This window comes from Phasianus colchicus, chromosome 3 (genome assembly GCF_987193195.1).
Source record: "Phasianus colchicus chromosome 3, bPhaCol1.hap1.1, whole genome shotgun sequence".
In the NCBI taxonomy this organism is placed as follows: Eukaryota; Metazoa; Chordata; class Aves; order Galliformes; family Phasianidae; genus Phasianus; species Phasianus colchicus.
In genome coordinates this window covers 73,196,429-73,218,442 of record NC_143438.1, presented here as the reverse complement: position 1 = coordinate 73,218,442, position 22,014 = coordinate 73,196,429, and the positions used below count along the sequence as shown (strand labels likewise).

Below are 22,014 nucleotides of genomic sequence, written 5' to 3'. Positions count from 1 at the left end.
ACAGAAAGTCAGGTAGCGGTCATGGAATGTCATATCAGTTTTCTGTTCTGTTAGGTTCAAACAATACAGAAGTTTAAGTATTGATTATTACAATTATTTTGTCAAGGAAAGCCCTCTTCATTCAAATGGAACTTTATAGGCTTAGTGTGGGAAACCTTCATGTGCCAGCGTTCCTCCCTTTGGGCACAACGTCCAGCTCAGTGGGCACACTGGACAATGCATCACTGGGCCACCTTACAGAAGAGCTCCTGTGTGAAGAACAGTCACCATTTGCCACCTCTGCTGGATGAGAGCTCCAAGGATTTCTTTTAAGAGCATCTCCTCCTCCCTAAGATTGGATGAAGAATTGGAAGGAAAACATTATGGCTGCAAAAAATCATTTTTACCAATAAGATTTTGATGTTGGGATACTTCAAGCTTGTAGTCAGTCCAGTGAGATCGATCACCTTGCCATTCACACCTGGTCTCGTGAGAAGGAACTAATAGCGTGGACAAAGAATAAAGAAAACAGATTTCTGCGTGTATTGGATCTCTGATATACCTCAGCTGACAAGGCATAGATTATGATGATGTATGGGGTGTTAACTATCTCAAGCAGCCCTTCCTTTCCTAGACAAGCACACAGTGACAGTGATTGGCAGCAGTACAAGCACAGCTGGGATCCCTTCAGGATTTGTTGTCTGCAGATCAAGCGATAAAGGCGAGGGCTGGGAGGAAAGGATTGTGAACTACATGGGCTGAAACCTTCTGAGTGTTTCTCAGTTTTTAAGGCAACAAAGTTTACGGAGATACTTAGAGCATAAAGATGCAATAAGGACATTGAAGATCACTGTTCCATAGCAGGCAACAAACTAAATAAAGCTGGAAAAGAATTCCAGCTTGAAATAGGGCAGTTTTATATCTGGATGACTTAACACTTGCAGTTGATCCAGAATGCAGCCTGCAGCTCTTCATAAACCCCAGTAGGAATTTTGGGATCATCTTTTTCACCCTCAGAAAGATGCTGGTTCAGTTTTAGGATTTGTATATCGTCGGCCAGAAGGGGCCATCAAATTGATTGCACATATGATTACACCTTGCTGACATCAGGACTGGATTTGGGGCAGATTTGAACTTCCAGCAATGGCATCTCCTTGCAAAAACACCTTCTGCAGCCATTGTAGGCAACCAACCACAGAGATATGTCAAGTATAACTTCTGCATATGTGGTTGGGTGAAAATGCAAGGTTACCTGTACCTTCATACTGCCTTCAGAGACTTCTGAAAGCAGAAGCAAAGCCTGTGCATCTCTTTGGATGTATACCCAGCCTTCTCATTAACAGATTAATAACATATGAAAGTATGCTTAAATTACGTGCTCTGGTATCATCCCACAGCTGTTATCTCAAGCCTCCCTTCACAGGACAATCCCACGGCAAGGAACCACGAATTAGGCAGATTCCAAGGAGATACAACTCAGTTACAACACAACAGTACTAGAAGTATTTCTATAAAGTTTGAAATGTTTTTAATATGTACATTCTTAGTAAATATCAAAGTAGTGCTTTTCTCTTGCACTTTTTCTTTAGACTTCTAAAAGGGCATCAGAAATACAGTTTTCATCCCCCTCCAAATCAATGCACAGGTTGTTACCTCCGTAACAAGCACATATGAATTCTGTACATCTTCCCCTCCCCACAAAAGAAAAATATGCCATGACTATCCAATTACACATCATCACAACAAGTTTAAATTACGCATACAAATAATTCTGGAGTACTTAAAAAAACCCAACATATCAGATTTATGAAACCATTCCATGCATTCAACAAGAAAAAAAAAAAAAGACTCGTTTCTTTAAATGGTGTTTTTCTATGCCAGTACCAAAGTCTGGATTCAGTGTAACCATTGCTTGAGTCATAGGAACGTGACAATACATAGATAACCAAGTTTCTATTCATAGACAATATGCTATACTGTTACTACCTCTTCAATGAATGTCAAAGCAAGGTTTGCTTTCTAAGACATTGAAACTGCACATTAAGAAAACAGTAAGAGGTGCTGCTAAATAGGTAACAACATTTTGAAAGGAAGGCTACGTATTTATACGATCCTGTTTGGGAGCAGCAGTTTATCAACACGGTTCCTACCTTGTTTGCTAGTTTCTTTTTTCCAGACAAGCTTTTCAAGAGCTAGAGTGTATTAACCCAAGAATACCACCAACTGTACCCTGAAGAGACAAAAACCAAGATTTATGCAGTGACTCTTCCTTGGGACAGCCTCTCTGTGTTATCTCTGAGAGCAGCCCATTGCACAACATACAGTTTGGGAAGAAACGTTTTGAAAATACATTACAAACCTGAATTCAAAGGGTGCTCTATTGCCAAGAAAACGTAAAATTAAAATGTTATTTACATGCATACAACTCTGCATGATTTTGTAATATCCAATTTGTGTGTCTGCTTTCAGATACTCCTTGAAAACTGTACTTCAGCTCTCAATTTAGCTTACGTGAGTCCTGCCTGACAGGTATCAGCATCAGGCATTATTCCCTCCCAGCAAATTAATGAGTACTGTTAATACACTGAATTTATTTTGACAAGTCAGTTTAGAGGTCACACATTCCTGATACACAGGCATCAATTCCTGTGCAAATTAGTATTCATTTATTAGCAAAGTTGTCCATTAGCAAGGTGCATTTTCAGTACAAGTAAAACCAGCTCGCATCATTAACTAATTGTGTCTTGCAGTAGTGCTGAACTGCAGTTCAGTACAGTAAGACAATGAAAGTTTGTTGACCAGTACCATGAGTTGCAGCTGTTAGCAATTCTGCTCATGGTACAAAACCAGAAGTCAATAATTTAGAAACATCCTGGCTCTTTTACTGAAAGTCACCAGGGGATGCTAATCACCATCCGCATCCAACAGTTTGTTGTAAAGGCTATTTACAGTGTACATGACTTAGCATGCACCTTACAGACACAAACACATCTGTCAGTTTGATACCATGTAGTTACACAGTGCCTGAAAATGACAACACATCTTAAACACCATTTCAATTAACAGTTTCAAGCAGGAAATGTTCTTTATTTTTGTAACTGCTATACTTGAGTTAATGTTTTTCTTTTATTTTTTATAAAAACACAAACTCCTGTTCAGAAGTCTAGACATACTCTACACACTACAGGTTAAGGCAGTAAAAAAAAAAAAGTGTTCCTGATAACTGGTCTTGACAATGTCAATTAAAGCTGTCTGAAGCCACTCCAGTTTTCCAACAGATCACTGAAATCCCACATAATCTGTTGAGTGAAAGAAGTTCACCTTATTTTGAGCTTTAGCAACAGAGAACAAAACAGAGTTGGGTAAATGGTAAATGAATAAAGTCCTAAGGGAAGAGAACATTTGATTTCAATTCTTGTGTGATTTTAAGAGTTAAAAGTGTTACAATTTTGGATGGGAATTTGAATCAACCAAGAACTACAGCGAATGAAGCAGAGAAACCAATTTTTATGCACATGACTGCATTCTTAAAATATATATTGTTATCTTCAACAATTCAAGTAAGGTAATAGGCATTATCAAAAATAACTTCATGGACCATACTTATGTTTTAAATCACATTCTCAAACTTTTAACCCAAAGTAGTTTTATTGTGTTAACTTCATATACAAACCGTGAAGGTCTGACTCGTACAAATGGTTATGATTTGCACTTGAGATTCCTGTACTAGCTAGCAGACTCGCTAACCAACTTACTGTAAGGATATGGCAGATTACATATTAAATCAAAGCACTTTGATTTAGGCATGAAACAAATTCAAATGGTTGACATTCTGTGCTTCTACTGCATCACCCACAAGAGAGGCAAGAAACACCCACTATTGTACAGACAAATATTTTTACAGAAAACCCTCCCTTGAAATTAACCTTTTATCCGCAGCAGTAGATGAGAATATAATCTGTTGTAAACAGGGCACTGTGTTGTAAAACCAGTTTTTTTTTTTTAATTAAGATCTCTCTCCAAAAGTTGGAAAAACAGACTCTTCAGAATGTCTTTCAAATGTAGCATGTTCTGTTTCCTATATTATAAAGTTACTTTCGTTTGATTCCTTTTTGAAGATGTTTGTGTTCACAGCAGTTCTGTTTTTAAAAATTGTTTGAAACTTATAAAATTCTGTACATGTTCACAAATTATTGCATAAACAGCATAATCTTCATGACAGTATTCAGCAACGCATGTCCATCTCAGGAAGTTCACGTTTCCCTCCTTGCTTTTTTCTTCTTTTTAACTTGCTTGGGGGATTCCCAGCTTTCTTCAGACTTTGCTAGAAAACAAAACATAACTATAGAGTCACAACTGAGAAAATTTAGATAGACTTTCAGAATAGTAAAGTCTACATAAGATAGAGCTATTCTTCAACAAACATGATTTTTGAAGGAGACTACTATTTTCTGTTGTACTGAATAGGCTAATTCAAAGAGTCTGTAAAACAAAGTCTGCTAACTCCAACCTATTTTTATTATTATTTTTACACCACAAGTAATAAAATGAATGATTTTCTGTAATGTAAAACCTTCTATAAGATAGGACACAACAAGCCACTATTATTTCTAGTTAGCAAAAATAATAATGTATGCGTGTACAACATTAATTGTTCACTTACATCAGATTTTAACCACTAAGTGACTCTCTTCCTTGGATGTATTCAAGGCCAGGCAGGATGGGGTTGGTTGGCAGCCCGACCAAGTTGGTGGCAGCTCTGCCCAAGGCAGAGGGGTTGAAATTACATGGGTTTTGAAGGCCCCTTCCAATCCAGGCCATTCTATGATGATCCCATAACAGTTACAAGTCAAAAGATCAGTTTTTAAAATAACGAACTACATTAAGCTGTGGTTACAGGTATCCAGAATTAAATGAAGCAGCAGCATAATTTTATCAACATGGATAGCCTCAGCACACGCTGGCTGCCAGAAGTAGTAAGACAGGTGAAATATTTTATCTGTAGAACAGAAGATATTTTCCTGAACCGCCAAGGCTGGAATTAGTCACAAAAGCCCTCCTACTTCAAAACCAGAGCAAAAAGCAGATAACTGACATATTAGCCACTTAGTCACAGCATAGAACTCTGGTCCTGATTGTGAGCAGTAGAGCCAAATGTCTGTCAAGGATCAGACAAGGCCAACAAATGTTTTCAGTCATTCAAGCATACTTGAAGCTTGTTTTTCTTCATGGTGAAAGGACATTTGCCAAACTACTTAAACGAATGCTATAATATCACAAGACATATATATTTCATGTATAGATATCTATCTGATGTGCTACTCTACACCCAAACCTCATGGCAAAGCATGACTACACACATTCTATGGAAAAAAACAAAACAAAACAAAAAGCCACACCCTAAATCCAGCCCAAGGGATTGTACTGACATACTTACTCTGGGGAGGAGGCACACTGTTTTGCTTAATACTGGGACTAGAAACATCTGTCTCTTGCAGCATCTGTGGCACTTGGGAAGCAATCTTGACAGAATCACTCTCTGATACAATTACAGATGGCTCAGTAGAAACAGCAAGAGAAGGAGCCTCCTCAGGCTATTGGAAAAAAAGAAAACATTTTCCCAAAAGTTTACCACATCATACATCAGTAAGGTACCCTTATACATTCTTATACTACTAGTTATTAGCTGCTGGGAAGATGGCACTGAGAAACTAAACCAGTAATAAAAACCCTTAAAATTCAAATCAAGGCTGCAACACTGACTGCCATCTAGTGCCAAAACTTTTAGTTGCATACAAGCAAGGCCACACAAACTAATTCCTCTTAAAAACAAACAAACAACCACACAACAAAAAACCAAGTGAGGCTGGATCAGGCCCTGGGCAACCTGATCTAGCCCTGGTGTCCCTGTTCATTGCAGGGAATTGGACTAGATGGCCTTCAAAGGTCCCTTTCAACTCTAAGGATTCTATGATCTGACGATTCTTTAAGAGTTGTACCTTCTGAAAATATACACCAGAGGTTTTCCTTAGCACGTGAAGCCTAATGTGTAATAAAGGAATGTATTACATGGAAAAATATTACCAGATCAAAAAAATAAAGAAAAAAGTACTCAATGTCTTCCTGTTTCTGGTCTTCATTAGGATATTCTGAGTAACTGCTTTCTGTACTCTAATACTGGTGTTATTTCCCTTGGATATGGTTCTCATATTCCTTTTCCTCGCATTTGCTTCTCAGCTTAAAGAACTTTTGCTCAAGAATGGATCATCTTTGTCAGAAACTTAGGTCATCCATTTCAGTCATCAGTTAGAGACTACTTCTAAAACTTTTTGTTCAGAGAAGTCAAACAATATCAGAAAACCACTTAACACAAGCTAAACAGCAGGAAAGCCAAATCTGATGTCAAAGGAGCTTGAAGACAACTGACAGGTCATCATCAGGGTTGCTTAAGTCTAAAAACAGCAGGTACACAGACCTGGCTTACAACAGAGCTGATGCTGTTTAACCATTAAGTTGGGACTAGTTTTAACTACTAAGTAACAAAGTAGTCTGCTGAAACTGAGCTGATGTTGGATAAAGGTTAAAGAACTTGTATTCTGTGTATATGTTTAAACTGCAAGCTGAAGCAAACGGTCTATTTGAGAACTGGTTTCATGTCAGTTCAGAATACAGTAAGTTGGCGACTCTTCATTCTTTTTGCAAAGAAGCCATAAAATATGCTAAGATTATAGTCTTGTACTCTTACCTATTCATTCCCAGGTTTCCAGATTTCAAAGTTTTAACCATTTATTCAAACTAATGAAAAGAATCCAACTTTGAAAATTGAGAAAAAAATTATTGTTTTTAGCAAATGTTGTTTTTCAGAGTGGGTGCCTTTTACAGGAACTCGTTACCGACCTGTACCTAATAAATTTCAACCTTTCAATTACCTTCATATTAATAGATGTAATTCAAAGCAGTATTATTACAGTAACACCACCATACACAAATTAATGTGTGATACATCTTAAATGTTTCAAAAATCAGAAATCATACAATTTCATATTCCTACCTTAGCTGGTTCACTAGTACTTATGGTCTTCAGAGAAAAAGCTATTTCCTGCTGTGGTTTAGCTTTTGAGGTATCCTCTTGAAATTCCTCTCTAGCTTCTCTATCCAGTTCTTCAGTGTCCTACCAAGTGGGAGGGGAAGGGGAAATGAAAGCCTTTTAATATTTGGTATTTAACTAGAATTCTTGGTAGGAATTGTCTTTTACAGTTGTGTTAAGACAACCTCAGACTAAAAGCATGACAATCACAAGAAAGAAGTCCAAAGTAAGTATGACTGAAATAATGCCTTCCCCCCTTCAATTTACCTACCCAGCCAGATTCAACTGAGAACTTTGTTTTTTTGTGAAAAAGCTAAGTTATGAATGGCTGCTACCACAGGCAGAAAAGCAGGACGTATTCTCAGCATGATCTGACAAAAGATTTCTCCTACTTGAAAAGTACTTGTTTTCAGCTATTCAAACACACTTCAATTGCCAAGTGCAATCTGCTTTTGCTATTTAGACAATAATTGTGTTTCAAAGTAATTCCCCCAAAACTACTTAAAAATAACACAAAGCTCTAGTCATCATCAGTTTGCAAATAGTAGCCATCTAATTCAAATCTGGTTTCCACAGCATACCTGCAATTGTGCAGTTAAGTGTCATTACCTTTAACATTTCATGTAAATTACAACACTATTTCTGGAACACTATATTCTAGAGGAACTGCACTTCAACACATCAAGAACACCTAAAAGAGAACTTAAATTTCCCTTGTTCCCATAGCTAGCCATGCACAGGAGGGCAGTTGTCTCTCAAAAGGCAGGAAGGGAGTGCTTCCATGCAGAATGCCTGCTAGAAGCATCTCTACAGTACAGAACTCTGATTTACCAACAATTTGAGGTTCTATGTGTTTCAAGTTTTCCATAAATCCAGCAGAACTACAATGTATTTACCAGTCAATTCATAGAATCAATCAAATTAAAGGAAATACTGACAGATTAATCTCTCACGCATTTACCTCTCAACTTACAAAAGAGGAGTAGACTACACAATAAATAAATCAATTTTATCTTTCTCTGATTTTGTGAATTCCTCACAAACTGATCTTATTCCATTTACCTGTGAAGGAGAGTTAGCTTCTTCACCCTGCTTCTTCTTTTTCTTCTTCTTTTTCTTGGACTTCCCACTTGTAGAACTCTGAAGAACTGGCTCTGCTTTTTCTCTTTCATTATCTAAAGCCTTCAATATGGAAATAAGATATTTAACATGCTTTTTATATGCTATGTATAAATTACTAGCTACAAGGTCTATAACTGCCTATAAAAGTGGAAATAAGTGAGCACAATCTTATCTGTTCATTTTGGGAAGACCACATTCTTTATACAATTTCTGAAAGCAGAAGTACAGGAGCTGGGAATAAAAAATGCAGCAGAGAACAATGGACCGGTGGCACAGAAATGCTGCTTTTCTCAACATTTTATTTTTGTGTGTGAAGTATTTATGGGGAGAGATCCAAATCCTTGATTAGTACACAATGAAAGGTAATACCTTACATTATGGTGAGACAGCAAGATTTGACGTGGAGCTAATTGGTATCTGTTTTACCCATTAGCAACATTCATCTTCACATATTAACAAAATTATGATGCTCTTATCAGTGTAAAGGAGATGAGAGATTACCTTTATCACCACCTTTAAGTTACGTTAAGAAATAGCAGTGGTAAGGGCAAAGTCTTGGTGCTAAGGAGAAAATATCACCTTTTACCTTCTGAACATCAGATAATGCCTCTTCAGGCTGTGGAACAGATGCAACTTTTTCTTCATCTACCCAGTTTCCCCACTCTTCTGCTGGTGCATTCCAATCAGAGCTAGGGTCAGCAGAAGAAAGTCCATCTACAAAGATTAAGAAGATTCTCAGGAACGTTTTCATTCTTTACAGGTGCTCTTTGAGACTTTAAAAATAATTAAAAAAATACTACGCAGAGAACTCTCCCTGATACCAAGATATAAAGAGGCATTTCCCTGAATTTCTGAAAAATTTTAGTGTTTTAATAATAAGACATAGACTTTGGCATGTAGTGAGTCAGTTCTGAGTGTTTTACAGAGCAATAGGATTACAAACTAGACATAGCAGCAGTTATCTAGATGCAATTGCTTCAGAATACTCATGGAGAATGTAAAGAAGGACAAATTTAAGAGAAGTTCTTTATCTCAATTTTTTCTAGTTCGTGAAGAAATTGGGATGAACTGTGAATAACACTGATGTTTAGAAATTTTTTTAAAAGAAACTTATTTAAAAATGTCTTACTGAGCAAATGTCTTCTTGTAACATAGACATTTCTTAAAATCTTAGAAGAAATAAGGTATTAAGTCCCTACTCCATTTTGCTAGTATTGTCATTTTATGATGGTGCATTATGACAGAGAAATGACAAGTTCATTTGTATGCAAATTAGAAACCCTAGAAGGGAAGAACTAAGCCTGTGTTTGGTAGAAAGCTATAGCAAGTTTCTTTCAAAACTGAACAGCTTGTTAAACATGATATAAACACAAAACGAAAGACTATCAGCAAAAATGTTTCTTGCCCTCAGTCTATGCCAAATATGAAGATACAAACAGAAACAGTCTGCCAGCTACAGCAAAATTCAATTTAAACATATAAAAACTTACATCAAAAGAAAAAGTAATAATTAAACCAATTACATTTAGTAACAAATAACCAAAAGTTTCAGAATAGTCCTCTTCAGGAAGTCCTGTTTACAAGGGTGGATAGTGATAGGACAAGGGGAACTGAGACAGGAGAAGTTTAGGTTAGATATTAGGAAAAAGTTTTTCACACAAAGAGTGGTGACACACTGGAACAGGCTGCCCAAGGAGGCTGATACCCCATCCCTGGAGGCATTCAAGGCCAGGCTGGATGTGGCTCTGGGCAGCCTGGTCTGGTGTTGGTGACCCTGCACATAGCAGGGGGTTGAAACTAGATGATCATTGTGGTCCTTTTCAACCCAGGCCATTCTATATTCTATGAAAAGTACAGTAGGATTTTAAGATTACTTAGGATTTTTTCCCCCCCGTCTCCTGCTTTTGTGTAAAAATATTACCTCAACTTCATACTTTGAAGCACTAACACTAAAAAACTGATTTGAAAGAAATTACTGTGCAATGTAACTCTTAATAAGCTTTGTCTAAGAAACTAATGGTGGGACAATAAAGAAAAAAACGCTCTCTTAATATAAAAAATTCAGTTTCTGCACATGCAGCTAACTTCCTTGTACTGAACCTGATAAACCAGCAAGGTATATCTGCATATAACTTAGAGCTGGAGTGCACTAATAGGAATGGGGAAATAATTAAGGTTCAATTACTTGGTATCTATGAATAAACTACTTGATTAGAAGAACATATAGCCATAAATATACTATGCCCAGAAATGTGAATAAATTATACTCCTGTGATGTAAAACTGATCACTTCCAATGATTAATTGAAATGTGCTTCCCTCATCCTTGAACCAGATAGAAAACAAGTTTTTATATGATTTGGTATCTGGCAAAATTGGAATAAAAGACTGCAACAATTCATTTTACTTCTGAAGTCATTAAACAAGGCACTGCTTTCTGAGAGAAGGTAATATGCAAGGCAGTTTTGGTCAGTCCATTGACCAAGTTTTTAAGTCAGTGAGGTCATTAGCCATTGTTTTTCTTAAACAACCATTTTTATATTTTACTGAATAAAAATATCAATTACAAGGCAATTCAAGAAACAAACACCACAAAACTTTCCTCATGGGTGTGGTTTCAGTAGTAGGTATTTATGTAAGACTAACTTCACTACATTACTCCTACTATCTCTAATACGACCCTTGTCTAGAGAGGCTGGGAAAAGCAAATCTATTCTGCAATTAGCAAGGAAAGGGAAGAATAAGCATCAAGCCTATGCTTTCAACGTCCAAGTAGAAATCACTGTGTTTTCAGTAAGATACAAACACATGAAGGCAAACTCGATTACTCTAATGCATGTTTGCAAATGGCTAATGCAAGTAGCTATGAATGCTAGTAGTACATATGCTGTAGAGCTGTGGCAATTACAATTTTTGTTAATGAACATTTTAGAGGAACATACTTAACCCAGACCATTCATCATCAACAGGGGGCTGAGCGTGACTTAAATCCCATGGAAAATCAGAAGTACCAGCCTGAGAAACCGATTCATTGTTGGATCCTGAAAAGGAATAAATGAAATTATAAGTTGCAACTTCCTGAATTATTTTAGATAAAGAAATTCAAAGCAAAGTAACAAAGGAAGACAGAAGACTGGAAAACAAACAAACAAACAGTCTAATTCTAACAACTCTGCACTACAGGAACACTATAAGCTCTTCAAAATTAAATATTTCCAGAAAACTAAGGAACTGGAAAAAGCAAAGTTAAGTCAATAGACTATGGGGGGGAAAAAAAAAAGAGGTAATACAGATGAACTTTTTTTTTTTTTAAAACAGCTTTTTTGCCTCGCTATTCACTGATAACTGCTTGTTACACAGCCCTCAAATATTTGGTTTGGTAGGAGAGGACTGGGGAAAACAACATCCCTCCCACTGTAAGCCAAGATCAGGTTTGAGACCACCTGGGGAACCTGAACATTCACAAGCCTATGGGTCCCGATGAGATGAATCCTACAGTCCTGAGAGAAGTGGTTGATGTAGTTGCAAAACCACTTTCTATGATATTTGAAAAGTCGTGGCAATCAGGTGAATAAATCCCTCTTGACTGGAAGAAAGGCAACATCACACCTATTTCTAAGAAGGGTAAAAATGATGATTCCAGGAACTACTAATCTCTCAGTCTCATCTCTGTGCTAGGAAAGACCATGGCGCAGATCCTCCTGGAAGCAATGCTAAGATACATGGAAGACAGGGAAGTGACATGGGAGAACCAGCATAGCTTCATCAAGACCATAATCTGCTTGACCAACCTAGTGGCCTTGTATGACGGTGTCATTGCATCAATGGACAAGGGAAGAGCCACTAGTGTCATCTATCTGGACTTCAGTAAGGCCTTTGACATGGTATCCCACAACATCCTTCTCACCTGATTGGAAAGATATGGATTTGATGGGTGGACTGTTTGATGGATGAAGAACTAGCTGCAGGATTGAGTGCAGACAGTGGAGGTCAATGGCTCCACATCTGGATGGAGATCAGTGACATGTGGTGTCCCTCAGGGGTTGATGCTGGGCCCAAAACTCTTTAATATATTCATCAATGACATCAACAGTGGGATCAAGTGCACCCTCAACAAGTTTGAAGATGACACTAAGCTCTAGGGTGAGGTCAATACACCAGAAGGATGGGAAGCCATCCAGAGGGACCTAGACAGGCTTGAGCAGCGGGCCCAGGTGAACCTCATGAGGTTCAACAAATTCAAACAAGGCCTTGCATCTGGGTCAAGGTAAATTCTGTTACCAATACAAACGGGGGGATGAAAGGACTGAGTGCAGCACTGCCAAAAAAGACCTCGGGGTAATGGTGGATAGGAAGCTGGATACGAGGCACCAATATGCCCTCAGAGCCCAGAAAGCCAACCATACCCTGGGCTGTATCAAAAGAAGTGTGGCCTGCAGAGTGAGGGAGGTGATCCTGCCCCTCTACTCTGTGTTGGTGAGGCCTCACCTGGAGTACTGCATCCAGATGTGGACTCCTCAGTATAGGAGAGACATAGACCTGCTGGAGCGTGTCCAGAGAAGCACCACAAAAATTATCCATGGAACAGAACACATCTCCTATAAGGACATGTTGAGAGAGCTGGGATTCTTCAGCCTGGAGAAAAGAAAGCTGCAAGATGACCTAATCGCAGCTTTTCTATATCTAAAGGGGAACAATAGGAAAGAAGAGGACAGACTCTTTAGCGGGGTCTGTGGAAATAGAACAAGGGGAAATGGTTTAAACCAAAATAGTGGAGAGATTTAGATTGCATATAAGGAAGAAGTTCTTTTACATTAAGGGTGATGAGATACAGGAACAGGTTGCCCAGAGATGTAGCGAATGCCCTGTCCTGGAGACTTTCAAGGACAGGCTGATCAGGCCCTGGCCAACCTGATCTAACTGTGGTGTCCCTGTTCATTGCTGGGGAGTTGGACTAGATGACCTTTAAAAGGTTCCTTCCAACTCTAAGGATTCTATGAATGCTGCAAATCTTACAGAATGCTGTTAGTCTCCTCAAAATGGAAAGCAATAACTTTACAACCCACAGAATTTCAATCACCTTGTGCAACTTTGAACATTCATAAAGAATAGCCTAAAATAAAAAACTAGAAAAACTTGGTCATTTGCACCATAGATAAAGCAATTAAATTATTCACTACTAAGGATCAATTTTTCAGTTCAAGTAAAAGTTTCCAGAAGTATAAAGGCAACATGACAAACAGCGAGGCCAATATCAGCTCTGATAGTAAGCGTTAGACATTTAACATCGTTGTTTTAGAAAAACAGGGCAAGCAGAAACAGTTCAGAAAAAAATGAAAGTTCAATTGTGAGACTACAAGAACTTATTTTATGATGAGACTTATTTTTGAAATGAAGAAGTTTAGCTAAATATGATCCTACCTGGTTCACTCTAATTTATAAACTCTTCTGCAAAAGATACCTCAAATGACAAGAATCTTGCCACATTCTCATCTTTTGCCAGTTGGTCACAACAGAAATAAGTAAATATTCATTAGTATGGAATTATGACACTGTTGGCTAATGTACAAAGATGATGAATATACTTCACTTATGCTTCTCTCTGAATTAAAGCTGAAACGATGCTATTGCAGATGGATTACAGATCAGTCTTCCCCACTTCAGTAACTGAATTTCCTTAAGTTTCAGAGTAGCAATTGAACTTAAATTCAAGTGGTGCCCTTGAAAAATTAAATTTTATTAAAATGCTTTGTCTTAAGCAAAAGTTCTTAACTGTACAAGCTTTCATTCAGGGAACTGCTCTTTGGAAAGTATGGTGAATAAGACCTTGGTATTTACAACTTCCTTATTAAACTGGCACAGAAGTGCAGAGAATGAAGCACTTGTAAGCTATAGGACAACCAGCGTTAGTTTTACAGTTTAAAGATGCAAACTGCAATACAAGTAAAAGTCAAAGCACATGAGCACTCGGCTAGCTACTTTCTAAAAGAAAATAGCCATGCCAAGCTCCAAGGTAATTGGAGAAAGCAAGAACAGAAAACCTGAAATACAATTCCTTTATTGCGTAATAAATCACTGAAGCACTTATGTCAGTAGTGCAACACACACGATTTGTTAGGAAGCCAGGTTTGCACTCTGCAGCCATTTCACCCTTTAAAACAAGAAAACTCTGCAGTTCAGCTTTCTCATCCATCCTGAAGAGCAAGGACTCGGGAATTTTATGGAACACATTTTTCAAGTAGCACTTCAGTCTCATGAAGGAAAACAAATGAACAAACCAACAATCAATGAACAGTAAAATCCCTCAAAATTCTGGATCAACAAAGCTTCCTAGAAAGCAATTTTCAAAGTCTTCATCTTGAGATGTAGCAAGACCAAGCATTTGATTATCAATTTTAAAGTTACCTTATTGCATTATTTGAGCATAATAAGACAAAAAGCTTTCCAGACTTTCACAAAGCAGGTCTTCTACTTGTTTACATTTACCACTACTTTTTCAAAAGACCATTGGAAAAAAAAGATACAAAATTAATAATATTTGGCAAATTCTATTTCCATCTGGTAGGGAAGCAGAGAGGAGGGTCTTTGGAAGCATATACATACCAGAAACTGCAGGAGTTAATCCAAAAGAAGAGAAAGAAGTAGAATTCTGTTCAGAGGTATTAATCCTTGCATCTACCTTCCAAGCATCTGTGGGGAAGTACAGGAGGAAAAAAACAAAAAAAAACACAACAAACTTCACACTGCTGGCAACGTTGAAGAAGTTAGCTATCTAATGATAAACAGAGTGAGAAAAACAGAGGAAGTTCTAGTCATGTTAACATTCTACAAAACTGAATTATTTTGATTATTAATGATACAATCAGTGCTGTTAAGAGACATGAATGTGTGAAAATTCAGACAAGTAATTTTCAAACTATCTTCCTCTCTCTACAGACTTTTCTATATGTAACAAGTTTTTTTTCTATAAGCTTTTGAGAGAAAAAGTTGATTGTGTTTTGAGACCCATACTGCTGTAATTTTCCCCACTATAATCACCTGAGCAATTAAAAATCTTATGTTAGCTCTGTAGATTACATCTAGCTTACAGAAAGTTGCTTATGTCGTATTTCTGACAAATAGGAGACGCTGATTAAAAATCAAGACGTATTTGATTGACTCTGAAGCATAAAGCAGAAAACAAGATAAAATAAGCAGTGGCACAATTGTGTCAAAAGAAACAGATGGTAAGACCCCAATTACAAATAAAAGCTACCAGGAGTTTAACAAGCTACAAAACAGAATCAATCAGGACGGAAAGGATCTCAGAAGGTTCCTAGTGCACCCTCCTCCTCAACACACATTCAGCTCTGAGGTCAGACCAGGATACACAGCATTCTATCCAGTTGGGTGTTAAAAACTTCTAAGGATGAAGACTGGTGACTCAAAAAGGCCGTGCATGGGCTGCCTGACAGTATTTTTTCCTATTTATTATTGTTGCTCCACGATGTCAGAGGCAGATGTTGGTGGTATGGCAGTAGAGGATGAACTCCCACCAATATTCCCTTACATTTGTTGCCGTGTGACAGGTGGCAGCAGAGAGGCAGTCTGACAAAACATCATTTGACATGGTAGCACATATGAAACAAAGGTGTGTCACTGAAATTCTCCATGCCAAAAAAATTGTACCCACTGACATTTACGGATGCTTCACGAATGTACATTTCAGCTGTGGCAAAAGTGATATGAAAGACAAGCCACATTCAGCTCATCCACATGAATTAGCTAATGGTAGTGTTTATGGTAAAAAATAGTATCTTGTGGCTGGGAATTTGCTCTACCAGAGTTGTTATATCCTTTGTACCTGTTGTAGTTTCCATGGAAATAAAAAGAAGGCATTATTTTTGGAGCAACCTACATACAATGCCTTGTGGTGAAAAAGTTTCTGCTTACATTCAGTCCAAATCTACTGACTCCTCTTTCTACCATACACCACTGTACGGTAGGCTCTATCTTCTCAGAAACATCTCACAGGTTCCAGAAGGCTCCTGTTAGGTCCTCCTGAAGCCTTCCTTTTCCCAGGCAAGATGAACCTCATTCCTTTACCTTCTCCTCACAGGGCAAGTGCTTCAACAACTGACCATTTCTGAGTTTGCTGCATTCATTCCAGTAGATCAATATCCTTTCCTCAAAGGGGAGCCCCCACACTGGGTACAGTATTCCAGATTAGGTCCAAGAAGTGCTTAGTAGAAGGGAATAATTACTACCGCAGTCAACTGACTGACTCCTATTAATACAGCCCTGAACACTGCTGGTGTCCACTGCTGCCAGGGCCCATGGCCAGCTGGCTCATTTCCATCTTTGTGTCCACCAGTTCCGTTCTTTCCAATGAAGCTGCTTCCCAGACTGTCATTCCCCAGCTCAGGGTTCTTCCTTTCCAGGTGCAGAACATCACATTATATTTGTCCTTGTTCTAGTTTGGTTTAGGTCCCTCTGGATGGCATCAGCTAGTTCCTCAAGGTTTTCTGTAATCTGGAAATGTGATGCAAGTTGCACTTCATCGTCGTCTCCATTACAGAGATGATAAAGCCCTGGGACATCCCACTGTCAGCCTCCAGGTAAAGTATGATCTCTGAACCTAATCAGTTTTTCAACCATCCATAGCTGAGCCCCTTAAACTGGATACAGAATATGCTGTGAGAGACAATACTGAAAGTATTACTGAAGTTATGGGAAAAGGATATCCACCTCTCTCCCTTCATCTACAAATCCTGTCATTTTACCAGAAGCAGATCAGCCTGGTCAAACATGATCTGTTCTCCATACCAAAACAAGAACAGGATGTTCAGTCAATAAGTAACACTGTATTAGAATACAAAGTACCACCTGATAGGACAGAGGGGAAACAGTTAAAAACTAAAAGAACAGAAATTCAGACCAGATTTCGGGGAAATCTTCCACTGAGAGGATGGTGAGGTGCTAGAACAGGCTGCCCAGGAAAGCTGTGGATGCCACATCTCTAAAGGCGTTCAAGTCAGATTGGATGGGGCCCTGGGCAACCTGATCTAGTGCCTGATTAAATGATTGGCAGCAGGTTTAGAATTAGATGATCCTGGAGGTCCCTTCCAACCCAAGCCATTCTATGATGCAAGCAGAATACAGCTTTCTGGAATATGAAGAAATAACACAGAAACCAAAGCACACCTTTGCTTCAGCTTGGCAACAATAGAGCTTCCAACAGAAATCCTTCTAATAGTCCAGATTCAGATGCCACACTTCAAGATATGTGGGACAAATGAAGTCTGCCTAGACTTATAGCAGTGTTTCTGACTATAAAAGAACAATGTCTTGCAGAAGTGACTAGGATCTGAACAGTGGGAAAAACAGTATTACAGTATCTACTAAATAAAAAGGCTGTTCCACAGACAAATGAAAAAATCATATTATACAGAACAGCGTAAGCAACAAAAGCTAAAAACTGTACTACAAAAGATTGAAAAATAAATTTCTAATGAGAAAAAAAGGAAAAAAATAAAATCAGTGAAACACTAAGAATCTGTGACAAGATCTAAACACTCTTTATTCCTGAAACCTAAACAAATGTCTGCCAAAGACACAGAACCATACAATGGCCTGGGTTGAAAAGGACCACAATGATCATCTAGTTTCAACCCCCCTGCTATGTGCAGACCAGGCTGCCCAGAGCCACATCCAGCCTGGCCTTGAATGCCTCCAGGGATGGGGCATCCACAACCTCCTTGGGCAACCTGTTCCAGTGTGTCACCACCCTCTGTGTGAAAAACTTCCTCCTAATATCTAACCTAAATCTCCCCTGCCTCAGTTTAAAACCATTCCCCCTTGTCCTATCGCTATCCACCCTTGTAAACAGTTGTACCCCCTCCTGTTTATATGCTCCCTTCAAGTACTGGAAAGCCACAATGAGGTCTCCCTGGAGCCTTCTCTTCTTCAAGCTAAGTCTAGCTGGTTTGATTGTGTTATGTCAACAGACCACATTAATGTTCTAAGAAATAAGTTAAAAAGTTACATTCCACTATGACTTAACTATGCAATTTCAGAATTCTAGAAAAATAAAAAAATCAGTTCCTACAAGTAAATAATTTCATTTCAGATAACGTCCAGTCAAGCTGTAATCATGATAAACCATCAGAACTTCCAAGAAACAGAAAATGCTTAGCTCACATTTCACTACACCATTCAATTATCATTCTAATATAGCAGCATAAAGCTATTCAAGAAATTCATTACAAAAAAGAACATTTAAGCGATGCAAATTTTTCTCAGAACAGCTTACCAATAGGAGTGAACAAAGAACGCTCCTTCCAGGGCCTGCTCACCAGGGTTACGCCCCAGTCCTTTCCATTTCCATTAGCATCTGCAGTTTCCTGGGCCCAGGCAGATGTCTCAGTCTTCCTCTTCCCAGCTGTAGCTGAGGAAACAGGAGTCCATTTTTCCTCTCCTACACCAATCTGTGAGGAGATTTTTACAGGCTTCTCATTCCAGCTTCCACCATTTACTGTATGGCTTTCATTTAATCCTGGGGAAACTTAAAAGCATAATAAAAATAGCATTTAAAATACAAACTGGATGAATAATTAAAACAGAACTTTTTTTTCTTTTAATTCAACAACAAAAGGGATAATTTCTCTTACATGGTGATCTGATGGTTTGTAGAGTCTCACGCACTGAACAGAGAGTAATTTCTGTTTCGTAACTATGGTAACATACAACAGTCCTCTAAGCACAAATGAAAGAAATGACCAAGGAATAGAAAGCGCTTTCTGAATGCTATGTGGAAACTACTAGAAGCATAGCTATCATTAACTAGAGTCCATCAACTCAGAGGGAAAAGAACATGGTAAGCTCTCACTAAGGTAAGAGATCACAAGCCTTGGCCTACAGCCTACTGTACCAAGGAATTACTAGTCAAGGCAAGTTTCATACATACTTTCAGAGGACTCACTTCCTAAACATGACAAACCTTTCTCAAAGGGCCCTATCAGTTTCTTTTTTTTAAGAAATATGCATCATAAAACAAGAAAATTGCCAATCTGCATGATATTTGTATATCAAGAATGTAACATAAATACTCAGCTATGTCAGCATAACATGCTTACAAAAACTACAGACAAAATATTTTATTTCATAAATAAATTTCACTCAGGCAGCAAAAAGACTTTCAAGGCAGCACCCCTGGCAAGGAAATTATTTGCTGAGTTGTGACTACGTGTTCCTAGACAAACCCTATCTCCAAACACAGAGATCTGTAACATCCCAATCCCTGTATCTAGAAGTACTGTTCTTTCTCTACCCAACTCCAGAGCTGTTACACTCCGTCAATAAACATTCTCACAGGAAGACAACAGAAATAACAAACACACTGAAACTGTAGGGTAGCTGGTAAAGCAACTGTTTCGCAGCCCTGCAAGAAAACAACTGAAGTTCTCAAGTAAAAGTTTGATTATTCTGTTTATCAAACTGTTCTCGCCTCACTTACATACACTTTCTGTACAACCAGCAACTTTCCACAGAAATTACAGAAAACTTAAGGTTGGAATGGATCTCTGGAATTCACTTGATTCCACCTTCTGCTAACTGATGTACAATTCGTTTCAAACTTTTATCGCTTTACTCAAGTTCTGGAAATCATTAAGGCTGAGAGTTCAAACCACCTCTGGGCAAACTTACTAAGAGCTTTCCTTCTCATGCCCAGTCAGAATACTCCTTACTGCAACTTAAATCACTGCCTCCTATCCTACAATTATGCTTCTTTGAAGCTCTGTAGAATGTGGCTCCTCCTTTCCGAGCTACAGTCCATGAAGTTAGCATGTAAATCAAAGCTCTCAAGAACTAGGAGTGGCGTACTTTCTGGACCTGGGTGCTTTCAATACCTCATCTGTTGACTTGCCTTAAACACAAGCAATGCTCTTGGTTAAAGAAATACTATGAGTGTTGGCTATGAAAAACAATCACCTTTGTTCACAGTGCCAAAATTTAATCACCACCACGTCAACGTCTCTTATCAAAAAGCCACTGAGATTCACCAGTCAAATCATAGGCTAACATAGTGAAATTACACATATGACAAATAAAGTCATTCTTAAAATGAATGCTGGTTCTCAAAGGAGAATGGAAAGAGCTGAATAACCCAAGCATGCATAACCTGCAATGAGTGCAAACTATGAAAATCAGGACTTATCTTTGAAATAAGTTAACACATTAATTCTTTAAGTCAGGAACTCATTAACAGGAAAAAGTTTGAAAAACATGAGGGACTTTTAAACAGACCTTGAGAATAAGTTTTACTGTTCTGTAAGTAACAACATGTGTAGCAGATAATTTGCATGAAATTTCTAGGCACTTTTTGTTTTCTACACCCCAATAGATATAAGATCAATTTCCACATGTTAAACACCACCTGCAACTTAGAAATATAACACCTGCATAGCCAAAAAAGCCAGCTGTATAATAGAGTCCTAAATTAGTAACCATGCAACATCCTGCAGTGACAGTTTGTTTTCACTTCCTTAAAACACATTTCCAGTTAATTAGGATGCCTAGCAACAAAACCTTTTACCTTGTGGAACTGATGACTCCCCCTTTGAAGGTTTAGAGCTGCTAACTTGCACATTCAGAAGAGCATCACCTGGATAAAAGGTAGGAGACAGAGCTAGAATATGTTTTTTTGCAAAGACTAGCAAATATCCTGAGAGCATTCACTATTGATATCTAAAGAAAACACAATTATCAGTACCTCAAAATAAATTAAGCTATTTACAGGGAACTCAAGAATAAAAATAATGCTCTATTTTTCATATTCTTGATTCTTATAGACAGATTAAACACTTAAAGGCCATTAAGGGCCTATACAGCGAGTAACTGCACATTTCAAAGAATTCTGGCTATAGCTTCCTTAAGAACAAGGAACAGAAATCTAAAACAGAAGCTGCAATTTTCCAACCAAGGGCAGCTCAAGTACTTCAGAAACATAAAGCTATTTCTAACTTTTACCTTTCCATGAGAACATGAGACATTACTGATTCTTTTCATATTCATCTGGTACAGTGATACCTTAGAGCATATGCACAAGGGACTCTGTCTAAAGAGGTTACAGTAGTCATGCACTGCCAGAAATACCTACAGCTGGAATTACTTGTTGAAGCTGTCTGTACATAAATGGACAAAATAAGGAAAACTGGAGACAACTGATCCAGTTTTCAAAGAACAAGCCACTCAGTCAAGGTGCCAACAAGCATCAGTTAAAAAAAACAAATCATTAAAGCATGGAAGTTTCAAAGTATTGTTACAAAGTACCAAACAGTAGCTAGGCTTGGTCTTCTTGTCACTATGCTAGAACAAATTTTATCAAATTAGAGAGCCAAGTGCATTCTTTAAGTCTCTGCTCAGCTACAGCCAAATATGAATTCCTGTGCCTACGCACTCCTTAAACCCATGCAACTTTCTGAAACATCAGCAGCCACAAAAGCCTACATTTCCCTGTTGAAACCTTAACTGCCACAACTGACTACTGAACTTCAGCCAGATGCCCCACCATCATGAATCACTTCAATGCAGGTACTAATAAACTAGAAACCGAAACAAAAGTCTACATGTTAAGCAGTAAATGATCTGTGCAGAGAACTCATAGGCATAATCTTGCCACAAGGAAGTAATCAATAATTTGAGAAGCTGGTCCTGGCTGCAGCAGTCCTGTGGGTGAGTTTGAAGCTTCCAGGATCATCAAGGTCAGAGTCAGTGAAGCACAAATATGGGAATTGAGATGTATGGCCTGCCTCTGCCATTTACCCCAGAATGTCCTCCCCAGAGCTC

At 38.2% G+C, this 22,014-nt stretch overlaps 1 protein-coding gene and 1 pseudogene across 2 annotated transcripts in view; both read right to left on the bottom strand.

Moving 5' to 3' along the window:
* Positions 1–1,484: 1,484 nt before the first annotated feature.
* Positions 1,485–22,014, bottom strand: part of MTDH (metadherin) — a 32,539-nt gene continuing 12,009 nt past the window's right edge. Inside the window, exons 5-13 of one of the 2 annotated variants that reach the window (XM_031591041.2) lie at positions 20,762–20,830; positions 18,479–18,730; positions 14,791–14,877; positions 11,130–11,228; positions 8,775–8,902; positions 8,129–8,248; positions 7,031–7,150; positions 5,417–5,573; positions 1,485–4,303 (exon numbers count right to left, since the gene is read on the bottom strand). In XM_031591041.2, coding sequence (XP_031446901.2) covers positions 4,233–4,303; positions 5,417–5,573; positions 7,031–7,150; positions 8,129–8,248; positions 8,775–8,902; positions 11,130–11,228; positions 14,791–14,877; positions 18,479–18,730; positions 20,762–20,830 — 1,103 coding nt within the window. In that variant the 3' untranslated portion in view covers positions 1,485–4,232. The remainder of the gene's footprint in view (positions 4,304–5,416; positions 5,574–7,030; positions 7,151–8,128; positions 8,249–8,774; positions 8,903–11,129; positions 11,229–14,790; positions 14,878–18,478; positions 18,731–20,761; positions 20,831–22,014) is intronic. The other variant, XM_090137827.1, reaches the window with a different exon arrangement.
* LOC149918677 (uncharacterized) lies at positions 11,236–14,772 on the bottom strand (annotated as a pseudogene).